The sequence below is a fragment of the Maylandia zebra genome, linkage group LG7 (genome assembly GCF_041146795.1).
Source record: "Maylandia zebra isolate NMK-2024a linkage group LG7, Mzebra_GT3a, whole genome shotgun sequence".
Taxonomy (NCBI): domain Eukaryota; kingdom Metazoa; phylum Chordata; class Actinopteri; order Cichliformes; family Cichlidae; genus Maylandia; species Maylandia zebra.
Window position 1 is genome coordinate 32,257,482 of NC_135173.1, and position 16,323 is coordinate 32,273,804.

Sequence of the window (16,323 nt, forward strand, 5' to 3'; positions counted from 1 at the left end):
TCATACGTGCAAATTGTGTGTAGGAAAAGCAAGAAGGCATCAATTTACTGAATCAGAATAACCAAGTCCTCAATGCCTAAAGTTAACCAAGCGACGTAATTTTTATTAATAAAAGCGACTTTTAGCTGCTTCCATGTTCAGTTTGTTTGATTTCCTCCCGGGATCAGGCGTACCTGTAAGCCACCACACTGTGGATCATTAATCATCAAACTGAATTCATGAATCAAATAAAGCACAAACATCTGTGACTTGTACAATTTGGGTCTCTTATGTACCAAAAAGGTCAAATAATTTACTCCACTACCAACCCCTCCAGCCTCCACAGCTGAGCCTCTTTTGTATTTCAAAAGTAGAAAATATCAAATTTTGTATAAGTGAACATGTACACCTATATATGTGAGATGACAGATTAAAAGTGACAAGTGTGAGATAATGTCGGGGATAAAAAAAAAAAAAGCTAAATTACGTCCAGGAAAGGTCATGCGTGAGGTCAGAGTGGAGTCCAAACCCCTCTCAGAATCAGGTTGTAAGGGAGTGTAAGGGACTGATTCAGGGGGAGTCATCCTCAAGCGGACGTTAGAGGAAGAGTCGGTGTGGGGGGTTCTTTTTCGGGGGTCCATCAATTTACCAACCTGTGAGGCACGGCTTTCAACCTTTCACGGCTCATATATATCACATATATATGTTCCCCGTGTGAAGTATGTCAGTGTATAAATAAAGGCGCTCATTAGAGGCGCGTTGGAGAGATAAGGAGCAGAAAGCGTCAGAGTGAGTCACTTTGTGATGGAGAGAGACTTCAGCCGCTCTTCCTCGCTCTCTCTCTGAGTCAGTCTCTCTGCTCTCGGATGGTTCAGCAGCTCTCCCTGTCTCTCTGTGAGTATCAGCCTTTATCAGACATTATTCCCGCTCTCATCGCCTCCCAGCCTCGTCATGCTGGACTTTTTTAGATGAGACACCGAGCCGCGGTCGGTTAGGACGGTGATGAGGAGGGGGAGGATGATGATGGTAGTGTTAATGATGCCTCGCGCTGGTTTCACCCGGTCTGAAGTTGACGGAACTTCACCTGATGAAGTCCTGAGAGGAGAGGACTGATCAGAGTGTCGGTACTGAAAACTACCTGTTATTATAAATTATAGCTTACACAGCATTGAGGAGGATGAAGGTGTTTGACCTTCCTATTAACGAGCTTCGGTGTGATATGACGACTGTTTCACTGCTTACTGGGATTTATATTCATCACTGTCACATCTACTGTAACATGTAAGCAGGGTTTGAATGCTGCAGCTGGTTTAATGAACTGTTGCGCACTTCATATTTCTTTATTCTATGTTTAAAAAAAATCAGCTTTTTGACTAACACGCCGCACAGTGCTGGGATTAGAAGCGGGGAGGCAGCTGTGACAAGCGGTAGAAAATTAAAATAGTTAAGTAGTTATGAAGTTTGAGTAGTTACGTTACCATCGGATTTGGGAGAGTTTGTGGAAAATGTGAACATGTTGGATGATAAATAAGGAAGAACACTGCACTGGAGGTCGTTTAGGAAGTCGTGTGTCCAGCAGAGGGCAGTGATTTTCATTGGCCACAAATAACATTAATAATAATAATTATAATAACATTATTAATAATAATAATAATAATAATAATAATAATAATAATAATAATAATAATAAACTGCTGTGTTGGGTGTGATTGGGAGTTTCCAGCTGTGACTGTGCTTTTGATCTGAGATGCAAAGAGAGGTCCGGGGTCCAGACACCCTTTTTTGAGCAAATTTACGGTATAGACCCATTTTATTTTATTATACTCTTATACTTTTTTTTTTTAATTTGCAAAGTTTTTTATTTTTTATCTTTTGAGCTCCTTTTTTTTTCTTTTTTTTTTTTGCTGTTTTACAGCTCCTCTGTTTTTTTCTTTTTTACCTCATGGAGCTATTTTGTTTTGTCATAGTGTTTTTGTTTTGTTTTGTTTTGTTTTGTTTTTTAACTACTCTACTTGCTGCAGGCTGTGTTTAATGTTTCGGCTGCTGTAACACAGGGATCTTCTGACCTTTGGGAATAATGACCTGTATCTTGTCTTAACAGCATGACTACACATGCATGGAAATGTCTGTAAAGTGAAAACATATTGGGTCTTGTACCTCTTTGTGCCACTGTGTTGGTTAATCACATGTAATAAGACACATTGTTAAAGCTGGACTTACTTATTCTCAGTGTGGTTCATTAAATTGTGACATTAAGCAGGTCTACTGTTTCTGCTGGTTTCTGCAGCTAAAGTGGCGTAACTAATGTTTTCGAGCTGACGTTCACTTCCAGCTCAAGTGTTGTGTTGTTTTTGGACTAAAGACAGTCAGAGTTGTGTTTGTGTTGTGTTGTTGAAAGCTTCCCTGCCAGTTTTGAGAAACATTCGAATGTTAGCTGGAGTTCTGTGGAGGAAGTTAACTTGCAGTAGTAAGAACTTTACCGTTTGACCAACACATTTCTGACCTCATCAGTCAGCTATAAAACAGATTACAGCCAACATTTTAAATAGGACATGTACAGAAAACAACTAATCACATCGAGGATTACTGGTGCATATGCACATGAATGTGTAAGGTTGGCTGATTTCTATACCTTTTTAGAATAATGCTCTTCTTTATGCACCTTGGAAGTAGGTGACGTTGCTCTAGAAACATCTGCTTTGTCTGTAAAAGAAAGTGGGATGTCCAGATTTCTAAACGCTGCTCACTAACTAACAATGACAGTGGGGAAGGCGCCTTGCTTTGTTTAGGAGCATTGAGGCGAGGGCTGGAAGAAGGAGTTAAATGTCTGTAGGTGGGAGGAAGCATGGAAATGCTGATGTATTCCAGTGCTTTCCCAGCTCGTACAGTGGAATAAGTGGTGGGTTCATACTGGAGCTGGAGATGCAAAACTCGAAAAACGATGCCCACTTACTCAAAAGTGAAACAAAATAAGTTCACATGGCATACGAGCTGTGAACATATTTTCTCAGGGTGGGATTTATAATGTTATCAGTCAGATCCATCCCCACCCATTTATGCTGTGAATGGTTGCCAGACTCTCTTTGAAGCCCAGAGCTAGATGTGAAGGGCAGTGCAATCTTAACAGTTTGGGGCATAAATGTAGAAGATGGCCGTCGCACTCTCGTGCCACCTCTTCATGTTTAGACAGTTTCAGACTAATCTAGCATGACCTCTCAAGCCCTGTCCACACATATATGGGCATTTTGTATAACCTTTCTTGTGTATTTTTTCCTTTTGTCCAAATGTAAACAGGATTTAAAGGAACTGAAAATAGAGCTTTTGAAAAACAAAAGGCTTATGACTAGCTAACATTTCTATCTGGGTAGGGTTACAATGGCATGTGTTGCTTTGGCGAGCTCTTGACAATGTTTTAGTGTTTTTGTGTGGATTGAAAATGTTTAAAAAAGGGAAAAGTATTTGTGGGCGTAGCACTCAAATGTTACATGACATGTGACAGGACTAGGCTGTCATCGTTTCAAACTACGTGCTGTGCAATGAAAACCAAAATGAGTTTGTGAAAACTGTCACATCTTATAATCTGTAGTTTTCTGGCTCCTCTGTGGTTTTTTGTGTTCCTGAATATGGTTTTTCATCTGTCTGGTCTCATATGTCTTCCCCTCATCCACAACCAATCACAGCAGTTGGCTGTTCCTCCCTGAGCCTGGGTCTCCCAGAGGTTTCTTCCTGTTAAAAATTAGTTTATCTTTCCCACTGTCACCAACTGCTTGCTTTTTACTTTTTAATATATTTTTTTTAATTTTTATTCTAATTTTCATTTTAATTCTGTGAGTTAACGTAGTCTTTACCTTATGATATAAAGCACCTTCAGGCTACTGTTGTGGTCATTTGGAAGTTCCTTTTTAATAAAGGACAAAAACTCCACCTATGCAGGTTGAAGGTAAAGGAAGCTAAAACTGATCTAAAAACTAACTAATTTCACTCTTGTTGATGGAAATAAAGATAAAAAGGAGATTTGGAAAAATATTTTTGCTGAGATGATTTTGGATAACTGAAATAAAATAAAACATATCTGTAGTTCTCGCTTTTGTGAATTTGGTAAAATGTGGATTCACAAGCTGCCCGATGATGCTTTCAAGCATTTTTTTTTTTAAAGATTTGACTCTCAACTGCCATCACAAAGCTGTTTTACTGTAATTACCCAACAGCTTGTGAAATAATCAAAGTCTCGAATCTACTGATTTGTTTCTGGTCATGAATTTTCTCGTCTTTCTGTTTGCTTTGTTTTTCCCTGAACACCAGTTCTCATCACGTGGACTGACTGACATGAAAACACGTGACCGTTTGTGTCCATGAACACAAATAAACAGGTTGCTTTTTTGTCGCCATTTCATGTTTTGTTGCCGTGAGATCGGGCTGTAATGTCTATTCTGACTTTGCTAAAACCTTGAGAGAAACCCTGCATAAAATAAATAATTTAAGACAAATTAAGAATTAAAAAGACTAAAACTGAGACTGATTAAATAAATTAAAATAAATAAAATAAATTTTAAAAAGTAAACTTTTACAGTAAAAACTAAACTGAAATGAGCAAACCCAAGTTCAAATCATACACATAATCTTCACATGTTTTCTACCAGTATTAATAATGAACGTAAAATTTGTTTTATATGATCATTATTCAGCAAGATTGAGAAATAGATTATAGGCTGGGTTAAATAAAACAGTTACCACTTATTTTAAAACTTTGTTTTAGGTGTTGCCTCCAGACTGAAAAGTCTGGAGACAATGATGCTACAGACACTAAATAATCATAACAATATGCATCCATGTGAGCCTACCAGATCGCTCTTACTGGTTCAACATCTCAGACCAGACATACTTTAAAAGCTGATAGAATAGAATATAAAAATTCAAAGTCTTAGAAGTTCCAGTATGTTCAGAGCCATGATGTTTAAGCTGTTTTTGCATTAGCTTAAGCATCAAGTGATGCCTGTTGTCCCTTGTTTTAACTTTAAGAGTTGCATCAATGTCACATTAGCCTGTTTGTCTTTGTAAGCTTCAGACTCATCGTGCTGGGCTGCTGTTAGTCACCTGAGCTCAGATAATCACCTGTGTGCAGCCCGTGATTATCACACTAACTTCTATCTGACGTTTTCACTCCTCTCCTGTGGGGAGATCTTCCTCACGCATGACCTTGACTGCTGTTTCTTACTCTGAGGGTTTTTTCTCTTATTTCTCAATATGCTGCTCTGATTAAATTATAAGGAAGCAAAGAGTCGAGGTGACGGTGGACCTGAGCTGAATCAGTTCCTCAAGCGTCTCGCCTCGTGGTCAGTTTCATCACCACATGACACACACTGCATCTGAATTGTTGAGGTTAAAGGATAGAGGGGATGTTTTTGTAATTTCTTTTTTTTTATTCATGAAAAGGATTCAGGAATTACAGTGACGCTTGTCACTGTGTTGGTTATTTGTCTCTCCGTGTAACTCAAACTCGACCACTGTGTTTCCTTTTCAGCAAAAAATATTTTCAGACCCATGTGTTGCCCTTTTGTGGAAACAGACTAGAGGTTTCTGTCTTTCTGGACTAGGAGAAGAGGTTAAGAACTGAAAGGGGTAAAGCTCCAACAACACTTGTTATATATAGAATACACACTGTTGTTTTACCCACACAGTAAAGCCAGATAAACAGAGAGAAGAAATGAAGCATTAAAATACAAAGACTTCAATCCATTCAGACAGGTGCAACACTTATCTCTAATATTTAATATAAAATATTCTAAAAACGCTCTCAAACTGCTGTCAACAAAATAAATAAATAAATCCATGGTCCTCTGCTTACACGTGCTTTGATATTATCTCTGGAGGGTTTATCCATGCCCACCAGCACTCTCATATTCCCCAGCTTTCTCTCCTATTTCAAAACCATCTCCAAGAAATCTATATATCTAACCCATCTGTCAACCCAACCTGGCAACCCTAAACACAGTTCATGAAATAGCCTCAAACTCTAATCTAATGAAATTAAATCTTATCTGTCCAGTTTCATCGTGTCCACATACATATTTGACAAATTTGACTTTTAAATTTGCTGCTCTTGCTGGTCAGTGCCAGAAATGCCAGCTGGTTAAGTGAATTATTTTGATAAAAGCCGACCTTCGCTGACAGACGGAGGGCCCTCCTTTTTCTGACAAGAGGATGTAATTGTGCGAAGTTTGGCATCCGCACCAACCAGATCGGGTTTGCAGGACATCAGTGGTGTCAGAGTAAGCTGACATAAGAACTGAAGCAAAATGAAAACCACATTAACCACAAGGCACGTGGAAGCATGCAAGGACGGAGAGCCACATGTGCTAGCCATACTGACATTAGCAACGCTCGGCAAATTAATTTAGCATTGCGTGTGAGCAGCGTAACACATTAGACAAAGTTTCCCACTCTTCAGTGACATTTAAAACAGTAATTATTGGGGGAGGTGAATAATGATTTCAAATGGTTCGTAAATTCCCACGCAGTATTTGTACGACCGATGTTTAACCGCATTCTGTTGGAATGTGCCCAGTTTTCATTGTTTTCCTAGTGTTAGTTTCCCTCCTGATACAAAACACAAATTAAATGTCAGGAACAGCCCTAATTTCAGTCGAATGAATCATTTCACTGCTCACACCAGAGACCACAAGTCGGGTCATTCCATGACTGATTTTTACACTCAGTTTAGGTGATCGTTAATGTATCATTAATTACTGATAAGAAGTCACTTGTTATCAAAGCTAATGAGTTAGGTTTAGAAAATGTTGTGGTTTGGGAAAAAATGGTTGTGCAATGTTTTCTTCAAATCTATGACATTTATATCCTAGAACACAAATGGTTATTTTCCAAGCTTTGGTATGACTGGGTGTATCATCCAAAGACGATTCAAGGAGTGAGTGCAGCTGATCTTGTTGCAGGCATTCAGACCGGTCAGATTCTGAGTAAATTAGCTCACTGTCGTGTAGTCGCTTCAGCTCCTCTTGCTGCAGAGATAGAAACTTTAAAAATACACGACCATACACATGCTGGTAAAGTTTGAACTGACCTGAATTGACTCTCTGAGTCAGTAACTCATAGGATATGAGACATGCTTTATTTTTCCCAAAAGTTGATAAAATACTGTAGCAGCAGCCAAAATGTCAAACAAAACCTATAACAGCAAGTAGAATAGCTCACACAAAGCATCTACAAAAAATACTGCATACTACAAAAGTATTCAATCAATTCAAAAGTGAAGTTTCACTAAAATCACTTCACACAATCAGACATTATAGTTTGGAAAAAATTGCCCAAGAAATCCCAGGATTTTCAAACTTGAGCGCATGTACGGTCATTTTTTTCACCCACGTCTGCAAATCTGCTGAAAGAGAACGAGGCGACAGCTTGTCCATTTAATGAGACTTCAATAAATACCTGAAACAGACTCCTCTGTAATGTTTACAGCATGATGGATTCCTGCAGTGAGCAACGGTCATGTTAACGTTGAGCTTTCTTCTCAGGAGTACATCTGCTCCTTTCTATCAGACCATCAGTGCTCGTCATATAAAGGTTTCACTAGTGGAGCAGCCCAGTGAACAAGTTTAAACAAGCTGTAAATCTCACCTTTGGAGGGAAATCTCGACATAATCAGGGATGTGTAAGACACTCTGTAATAACTGTTTTTTGACAGGATCCTGTATCGTTTACTTAGCCAGCTCTAGTTTTTACACCGTAACAGCCTTACTGAAGACCCATGCAAGGATCATGGTGGATTTGCTTTAGGATCATCCTCCAAGTGTAGACGTTTGTTGCCTTTTAAAAGTGGAAATGTTTGTCATAGTTACATTAGTTGCTCATCCTGTCCACTCATATTCCCCCGTCTCCCAGGAGAGATGACCCACTGCACCAACTGCCTTTATTAAGACTCACAAATATTTGCTGTTCTCAGAAAGCGACAACTTGCAAGGAAACAGATTTTATTACAGCAGCATATTGAATTTAGGTCTAAGTGTAACAGCCTGTCGTTGGAGGTCAGAAACATATCAGCAGCTTGTAAGTATAAAGTGTAGAACACTGTGTGTTGTGAATTGTGGGGCTCCTTTCTTTTCATAAAGAATCCACCAGTGTAGCCTCTTGTAAAGGAGAACTTTTTCTTGGTTTTTAGAGAATTTTAGCAGCTCATATTATTGCTATAGGGTTAGCTGACCAGTTAGAGATGTTACTATGAAGAACTCACATTAGTGGGAAACACTGGTTGGGTTGCTGATATGACAGTTTTTCATTTCTTTCAGTTTCTCATCCCATGTTTAGATGGACTCCAACTCCACCCTCCTGGACTGCAGCTGGCAATGGCTTCTTTGTTCTGCTCTGCTGGGACTTCAAGCATCACCCTAACCAGAACCTGCAACAGGTGGAGAGCTGGTTCATGTGCTGAGCTCACAGAGACTGCAGAGTAGAACAAGGACGACTGGCTACAGTGCAGGAGGGTGTAGTTGGAAATAATCAGCAGGACTAAAATAAGAAGAACATATTTCTCATTATTCATACAATTAGAAAACCCGTGTGCCTTTAATTTGCTTGTAAATTAAACCTCTTGGTTTTTTGATAGCACAGACAACTGAAAAGAAGCTTTAATCCAATTTTTTTGTAAACGAAATATTTACAAGCAATAATCTGTCAAGTTTAGAGGCCATACAACTGAGCATATTTTCAGAACAAGGTGTAGTTAAGTTTGGAGCTGGATATGCAAGTGCTATTAAAACGTTTTTGTTTCTGATGAACATCACTGAGTCATAATGCAGTGAGGCATGTTGTCTGTAAAATCAGGAACAAACAAGGATACAAACAGTATGAAGACGTGAATGCAGACACATATTTGATGTCATGAAAATACATTTCTGAAATAGAAAAGATGGTGAGCATGATTGTCAAATTAGAGGTGGCTGTGTTCCTTCAGCCTTAGCTCAGGGTGAAATGAACCCACAAACAGAGCAGGAGAATGAGAGGTGAGGGGTAGTGATTGTCCTGTTGTTTTGGTCCTCCTCTTCCTCTCACAGACATGTTTCTTCCTCCTGCAGGAACTCTTTTTCTTCTCTTCGTCTTGCCTTCATCCTCCAGACGCAGACGTCAGTGGAACGTTTCAATCAGCTCTCATATTCAGGTTAATCTGATTATGAAGATTTCTTCTGAGACGCCTCTCTGTCAATGACGGCCAAGATGGAGACTCCTTTCTACCACGATGACTCCCCCGCTGTGCCCGGCTTCAGCCAGATCGCCGAATACGAGCGCTACTCGGGAAACAAGATGCTGATGAGTAAGAAAGCCATGTCAATGGCAGGAAGTCACCACTTCCCCAGTGGTGGTGGAGCAGGAGGGAGGGGTGGGAACCCCAACATCCTGGGGCTGGCTAGCAACAGCTCCTTGATGACATCAGCAGCGTCCTCTGCAGCATCCTCAGCAGACATGAACCTGCTAAAGCTGGCGTCCCCAGATCTGGAGCACCTGATCATTCAGTCCAACCAGGGGCTGGTCACCACCAGCCCGGTGCCAAACTCCACCAATCCCTTCATGTACCGCAACCAGGCCACCAACGAGCAAGAAGGATTTGCTGATGGCTTTGTCAAGGCGCTGGCAGACCTTCACAAGCAGAACCAGCTGGTTGGAGGTGGGCCCATGTCTCCGCCTTCATCCTCTAGTGTCTCCCTGCAGGCGTCCTACCAGAGGAATCTGATGTCAGGCGGAGATATGCCCATCTACACCAACCTGAGCAGCTACAACCCGGGCCAGATGCCATACTCTGGAGGGCAGATGGCATATGGTGGAGGCTCAGGCCACGGTGGAGGTGGAGCACCTCAGCCACACCCTCGAGGCCTGGATGCCCCGCAGACTGTCCCTGAGGTCCCTCATCCTGCAGGGGACCCCACCTCGCCACCGTCGCTCTCGCCAATCGACCTGGAGACACAGGAGCGAATCAAAGCAGAACGCAAGAAACTTCGCAACCGGATTGCCGCATCTAAATGTCGCAAGCGGAAGCTGGAGCGCATCTCACGGCTGGAGGAGAAGGTGAAAGTCCTGAAGAGCCAGAACTCGGACCTGGCCTCCACCGCCGCTATGCTACGGGAACAGGTCGCTCAGCTGAAACAGAAGGTCATGAGTCACGTCACAAATGGCTGCCAGATTTCGGTAAGCTCATCAGCTGCCAGCAAGGCCGGAGGAGGAGGCACCGGCAGCGAGGACTCCAGCTGCTGAGGAGGCGGGACATCGCGAGAATATGCCAAGAGGCCATTTACTTTTAAGATTTTGCTTGTGCTTTCAGTTGGAGCGAGCAGAGAGTAAGCGGCTCGTGTCATCAACGCCTCCAGAAGGATAGGTGGATGTTAACGGCATTCAGAGTCCCGGAAACTCTCTGTCACCTAGCCAAAGGGGGCGGAGCTTTACAGAGGAGACTGGAAAGGAAGCAAATGGAAGAATGCAAGCAAGGTTTGGATTACGGACGACAACTTCTTAAAGAACACCTGGCAACATTTGAGACTTAAAGTGTTCAGATTCCACACAATGCATTTGTTTAACAAGTGGAACAAACTGTCAGATTTCCACATTTATTATGAACCGCTCACAACATTTTTCACACATCACACCTTCCACCTCTGTTTTTTTTATTCACACTAAAAACATATTTAAGATGTTACAGATGAAGTAAATTATCTAAAAAATATTGTTTTTACAGTGCGAGCTGAGAAGATTTATCATAGCATCAAAATACCGAAATGAAATGAAAAACTCTTTCATGTAATCAGATTACTTTTATTTACAGAGTAGGAAATGTAACTGTGGTTTCTTGTCATAATTTACAAACATCTGTTTTCAAGGTCAGAAGAAACTTTCTTTAATCATTTTCATTTAACATGATCTGTGCTGCATTATTTAGTTTTTTTTTTGCTTTGTAATCTGATTATCAGTTTAATCTCTTTAATTTCATAACAGTGTGTTAATGCAACTAAAGACCGGCTTCTTTACAAACAATATCTTTCAACTTCAACAGCTCTGTTTTTAAAGCAAAGGTATGTAGTCTGATTATGTTAATCACTCTTTAAGCTCCAGTCTGGCCTACAAAGTCACATTTGTTGATGGAGGTTTTTCAAAGTGTTTTGAGAAAGAAATTACATTAAAGTTATGTTTTTCCCAGAGAAGTACTTCATCAGTACCAAAATGTTCACAGGTAATCATTAGCCTTTTGAAAATTCATGATGGCCACCAAATGTGGCAAAAAAACAAAAAGATACACATTTGACCAAATATAAGTCCACTTTAAAATTACACTCTTAAATTACACCTCAGTTTTGTTTGTATCATAGCTCAACTTTGTTTTCCAAAAATTTTTGTGAACAGGGGATAAATTGTTGAGGTACTTTTGTTTCAACTAGATTTCTTGGATTGACCCCTACCTGCCTACCATTTGCAGTATGCATATCAAGGTTATAGAAGGATAATCTCTCAACCTGCACAGCACGTGCAGCTTATGTGACGCCTGTAGGTCTGACACATTTAACTCTCTCTTTCTTTGGATCATATTCAGCAGTCTCTTCAGTGTTAGCTACATTGTCCTAATGAAAGTTCAATTGCAGTTTAACCTGTGTTTTATGTTTGAAACTGTAAAAAATTTTGTAAATGTGAAACAAAGTAGCTCTTAAGAAGCTTTAAAGGCGTAAATTTGACTTCCCCAAAGGCAAGTATGTGGAATTCAAAAGATAAAAGGTGTATGTATTCATCTTTTACCATCTACTGGTTTGTGAGGTCCTGTTTTCAGTCCTCTAGAGGAAGATTTCACATCTAGATTTCACTGCCGCCTTCAATGTTTTGAAACTAGATGTGACGGACGATGGGGTGGGTCTGACTATGAAACCACACATAAACCGGTATGTGCACATGCACACCCTGGCTAAAGACTTACAGATTGTTATTCAATAATCCTCCTTTAAGACCAGTTTAGACAGTTTAGACAATTAACTTATGTTTGGATTTATTCAAAGTGATGATAAACCCGCGACTGAGCTCATATATTCAGCAAGGGTTAGGGTTAGGGTCTAGAGAGGTCAAGTTCAAACATCCTTTTTCCTCAGACTTCTGCCAGACTGGATATGTTTTTGCATCCAGAGCAGATGCTTCCTGGTAGATGTTAAAAAGGATGAATTTCGAACGTCTTTCCACATTGGATTCATTCTTCAGACGTGAACGCTATGTCCACCTTTTATACTCTCGACACATAAAGATTGCTTTTTTCTACGCTGGAATTAATAGCAATTTTGGAAAATGGTGGCAGTTTTGAAAATTCAAGAGGCTAATGGTTCCAGATGCAAATGAATGGCTCCAGAGGGACAAACATAAACATGCAAGTTTTGGTGTTCATGAATACTTTTGAAAGATTGTCAGAGTAATCTGCTGGGATTTTTCTTGAGTTACAAACAAAGGAAGTGCACAGTAAGATCTGCACTTGTTTTAAGTTTAAATGTGTATAACTTTGCAAAGGGAATCCAAATCATTTAAATCTTTTTGTTTTCACATTTAACTTTGTGTGACCGCGTGCAAAACAATCCCGTGTTGGAAGAATTTAATTATTTTTTTTAAAAGTTAAGGTATTTGACTCTTTGTTTACTTTTCTGCAGATGATGAACTGTTATTATGGAAAAGGAATTGTTTCATATCTGTTTTATATTCATACTATTGTGAAACAAGAAAATTAGTGTTGACTAATATTCATTATTCTGATGTTGTTACTGATTTACTTTTTATCTTATAAAAAAAAATAATGGTTCATGTAAGTGAGTTTATTTGGTGCATTTGTTAGCAGGTTATATAGAAGCCCATTGATGCTGGAAAAATAGATGGAAATAAAAAATATTCATAGATTTGTGCCACAAAATTAGACTGAAAACATGTTCTGTTGACTCTTAAATTTTTGTCATAGAAAGAATTTAATCTCTTTTATCACCTGGCTGTAATGGGCCTCCAAGGTTTTTTGACAAAGAGAACGATACATCTGAGGATGCTGGAATAAAGCATTCGTGAATACATTTCAGATTCAATTCAAGGTCAAACGGACATTTCTAAATGTAATTAAAACATACAGGGAGGAAAATTCACTCAGATATATTCAGGTATGAAAAATAATGCTCTTCATATGTATATTTATCTAAAGATTGAGGTTTCTGCAGAAATGAGGTCCTTAAGGAGGGATAGGAAAACCTCTGCAGATGGTGCAGATCCCGAGGTCCATATTGGTCTCCCTTCTGGGCTTCCAGAGATACTTGGGTGAGCTTAGCTTTACCTAGAAATCCTACAAACACTGGAACTTGAAAAGTTTTGAGATGTCCTTAATGACCTTGTAGGTTTCTTAAGTACACTGTAAAAGTCTGTAGTGGTAGAAGTCTGAGGATAATAATTGTCCTTGGTCAGACAGCTCTGAGGTCCTGAAGTCAATGTCATTAATGGGATTTCTGAGGGCCTTGACAAAACTGATAATGCCTTTGGGAGAACTCTGAGGTGCTGGAGGGGTGAGATCATTATAAGGGTTGTACAGGTACTAGAATGAATTCTGGTGGACTTAGATATAGGTTGTAGTTCCCCAAGGTATTTGCCTCTACCAGGGCCTTCATAAGTTCCTAGAACAGGTATCCTGAGAGCCCTAATGGGATTTTGCAAGGTACTAGACTGTAGACTTTGAGGGAAGGCTCTTAATGACAGGCAGATTTCCTTAAAATTGTATAAATATTCTTGAGAATATTGCACAGGTACGTGAGAATCACTGATGATTTTGCCAAGTTTCCCTGAGTATATATTCAAATTCTGGTCTCTGATGGGGTCCGTGAGGTCCATAAAGAGGTTAATTCAGTCCTTGTGAAACTTCCTGAGGTCTTTAATAGCTTTCCAGAGGACCCTAGGGGGTTTGGAGGGGTCTTGAGGATGATTAGTGGGCATTAGTGGGCCCAAAGGTCCAAACTTTGCCTGACTGAATTTGTATGATTTTAAAAGCTGATTTATGACAGACATTTAAAAGATCACAACTGGTTCCAAGATACAAAGAATACAGCCCACAGTTTGTGTTACATGTGAGGGTACCTTGTTGATTGATAACTGTACACGTTGTTGTGGATTTTCTAAGTTTTGGATGTGGGTGCACCTCAGATTTATATTGTGAAAAGTTAACAGACTGGGCTTTTAATCTAGTCGTACAGTTGTTTACTCACCTAACAATCCTGTTGTTGTTTATGCAGTGTGCTGGTTGATATTTTATCACATTTGCAGCCATGAGGCTAATTGACCCTTTCTATTTCAGACTCTGTTTTGCACTGGCTTTACTGTCCAATCAGCATCTGTATCACGTTTGCAGATTGCAGCTGTCAGACAGAAAAACATGTAACTGCAAAGACAGACAGAAATATTTACTGCTCACAGATGTTTCTTTTAGAGTTCGTGTTTTGTGTTTGACAAATCAGAGACTCTCAAATATACTGTTGGCAAGTGTCAAGCAGATATTTATTTTTTTGAACTTGAGAGAGGCTTTTGATGTCTCTAATGATTCTATTTTTGTACAAATGTATAAAAGTTGTTGTTATTAATATACTGAAATGTGTGTATGTACAATCTGATTTGTTCAACCTCTTCGTGTCTATTTATTATAAATTGGTTTGTGTTAATTACGCTTCACTTTGTTCTGCTGTGTTCAGATGTTTGTGTCAATATACCAGTGATGAAACATTCAACCGCTGCTTCTCTCTCTCTCTCTCTCTCTTTTTTTAGACACTTGCAGCTGGGATTTTGGAGATTGCCTTATGACAGAGATAAAGCACATCACACTCATTTTACAATAGTGTCCTTGGGTGTTCTGTTCACATAATGAAAGTACCAAATCCATTGAAATGTAAAGGGAGTGTTGTCTCTGTTGTGGCCTTTAGGGACATTTTTTCAGTTTCATGTTGAGAAATTTGGGGAAATTTGCACATCAGATGGTTCCCTATTACGTTTCCCAGTTTTGATTTACTGTATATTGAGATATTCAAGAGAAGCAGAAGACTGAGACATGCTGAAATCCTCAAACCTGCAGAACTCCTTCGTAACAAGCAAAAATGTTATAAAAGAAAGTGTAACAAGATTCAATTTTATATAAATACAGTGAGGTAAATGTGTTGAGTTGACCAACATCTGTGAATCTTTCATAAACATTTTTGCAGTCCAAAATCTATCTACTACTAGTGGCTCCATCATAACTCATATAATCTATGGTTGCTTTTAGGAAACACAGGACTCAGTCAAAGTTTAGAAAAAATGTTTTGTGGTCTCAGCAAACAGGAAAAGTCCACAGTCACCAAAATCCACCCTTAGGACCCCTACAGCACTGTTAAGGATCTAAGAAAAGATCCTTGTCAAAGAGCAGCCAATCCGTTAGAGGTTGTGAACAAGGATGTCCATATACTTTTGAGCACACAGTGTATCCATCTATTTATCTTCGGAGGGTTTTTTGCCTGTTGAACTCATCAGTGAGTCATCAGGATGAAGTGATTTCTCTCCCCGTGAATCAGAGCAGCAGGACTGAAGCGGCTTGTTTAGACCGTTTGTTCATCCCCATCATCCCCATCATCATTTTCTTCTCGTCTTGCAACCAATAACAGCACTTAAGATTTATATCTCGACTTTTTCCTTATAATGCTTCAAATGTTATCTGGAGTCAGCATGCTCCTCTAAACAGGATGATTAGCTATGAGCTGTAACCGTGGGGGTGAAACAGCTCGGTCAGACACTGACACACTCTTGATGCTCTTGTGTGTCAGTTTTAGTCGAGAATGAACTGACACTCATCTTTATACAAATGTTGATTCATAAATGCAGTTTTCATAATAAATTATTCAGATAACGTATTAGTGAAAAAAGATGGCACTCCTTAGGAATAAAGGTAGCATTTACAGTTTGACCAAACAGGTGAAAGAAAGGCTGGAGTCTGTTTTTTGACAGAGCCAAACTGAGTCAGTCGTGTTAATGACAGTGTTTATGGAAATCCTTTAATAATACAGTCACACTGTTATTAGTAAAACACACAGGCCGGTCAGAAAAACTGGCTGCTTTCAGTTGACTCTCAAATGGAGACTCAAATCCCAACAATAACACCTTCAATAAGAACACACAGAGCTCCACAGAGGCTGCACAGCTGAGTGTTTTTCTCTACCAGTTATTCACACAACTGCTAATCAAAGGTTGTCACCCATTTTGGTATAAAGACTAAAAAAATGATGTAACAGATGCCCTTACAGCGTTAACCCTGCATTATTTTTTAATGCCCAG

At 39.6% G+C, this 16,323-nt stretch overlaps 1 protein-coding gene across 3 annotated transcripts; it reads left to right on the forward strand.

The window, feature by feature from the left end:
• Positions 1–631: 631 nt before the first annotated feature.
• Positions 632–14,755, forward strand: june (JunE proto-oncogene, AP-1 transcription factor subunit). 3 transcript variants are annotated; one of them, XM_076886254.1, is made up of 3 exons: positions 632–873; positions 8,302–8,401; positions 9,069–14,755. In XM_076886254.1, exon 3 carries the CDS (start codon positions 9,196–9,198, stop codon positions 10,237–10,239), a length of 1,044 nt encoding a protein of 347 aa, XP_076742369.1. In that variant the 5' UTR covers positions 632–873; positions 8,302–8,401; positions 9,069–9,195; the 3' UTR covers positions 10,240–14,755. The 3 variants fall into 3 exon arrangements, with proteins under 3 accessions (XP_076742369.1, XP_004561963.1, XP_004561964.1); XM_004561906.3 differs by lacking the exon at positions 8,302–8,401; XM_004561907.3 differs by lacking the exons at positions 632–873; positions 8,302–8,401 and adding an exon at positions 893–1,103.
• Positions 14,756–16,323: the final 1,568 nt, after the last annotated feature.

Bases quoted from the DNA above. Each gene is read 5' to 3' on its own strand.
- june (XM_076886254.1), top strand. From the start codon at position 9,196: ATGACGGCCAAGATGGAGACTCCTTTCTACCACGATGACTCCCCCGCT.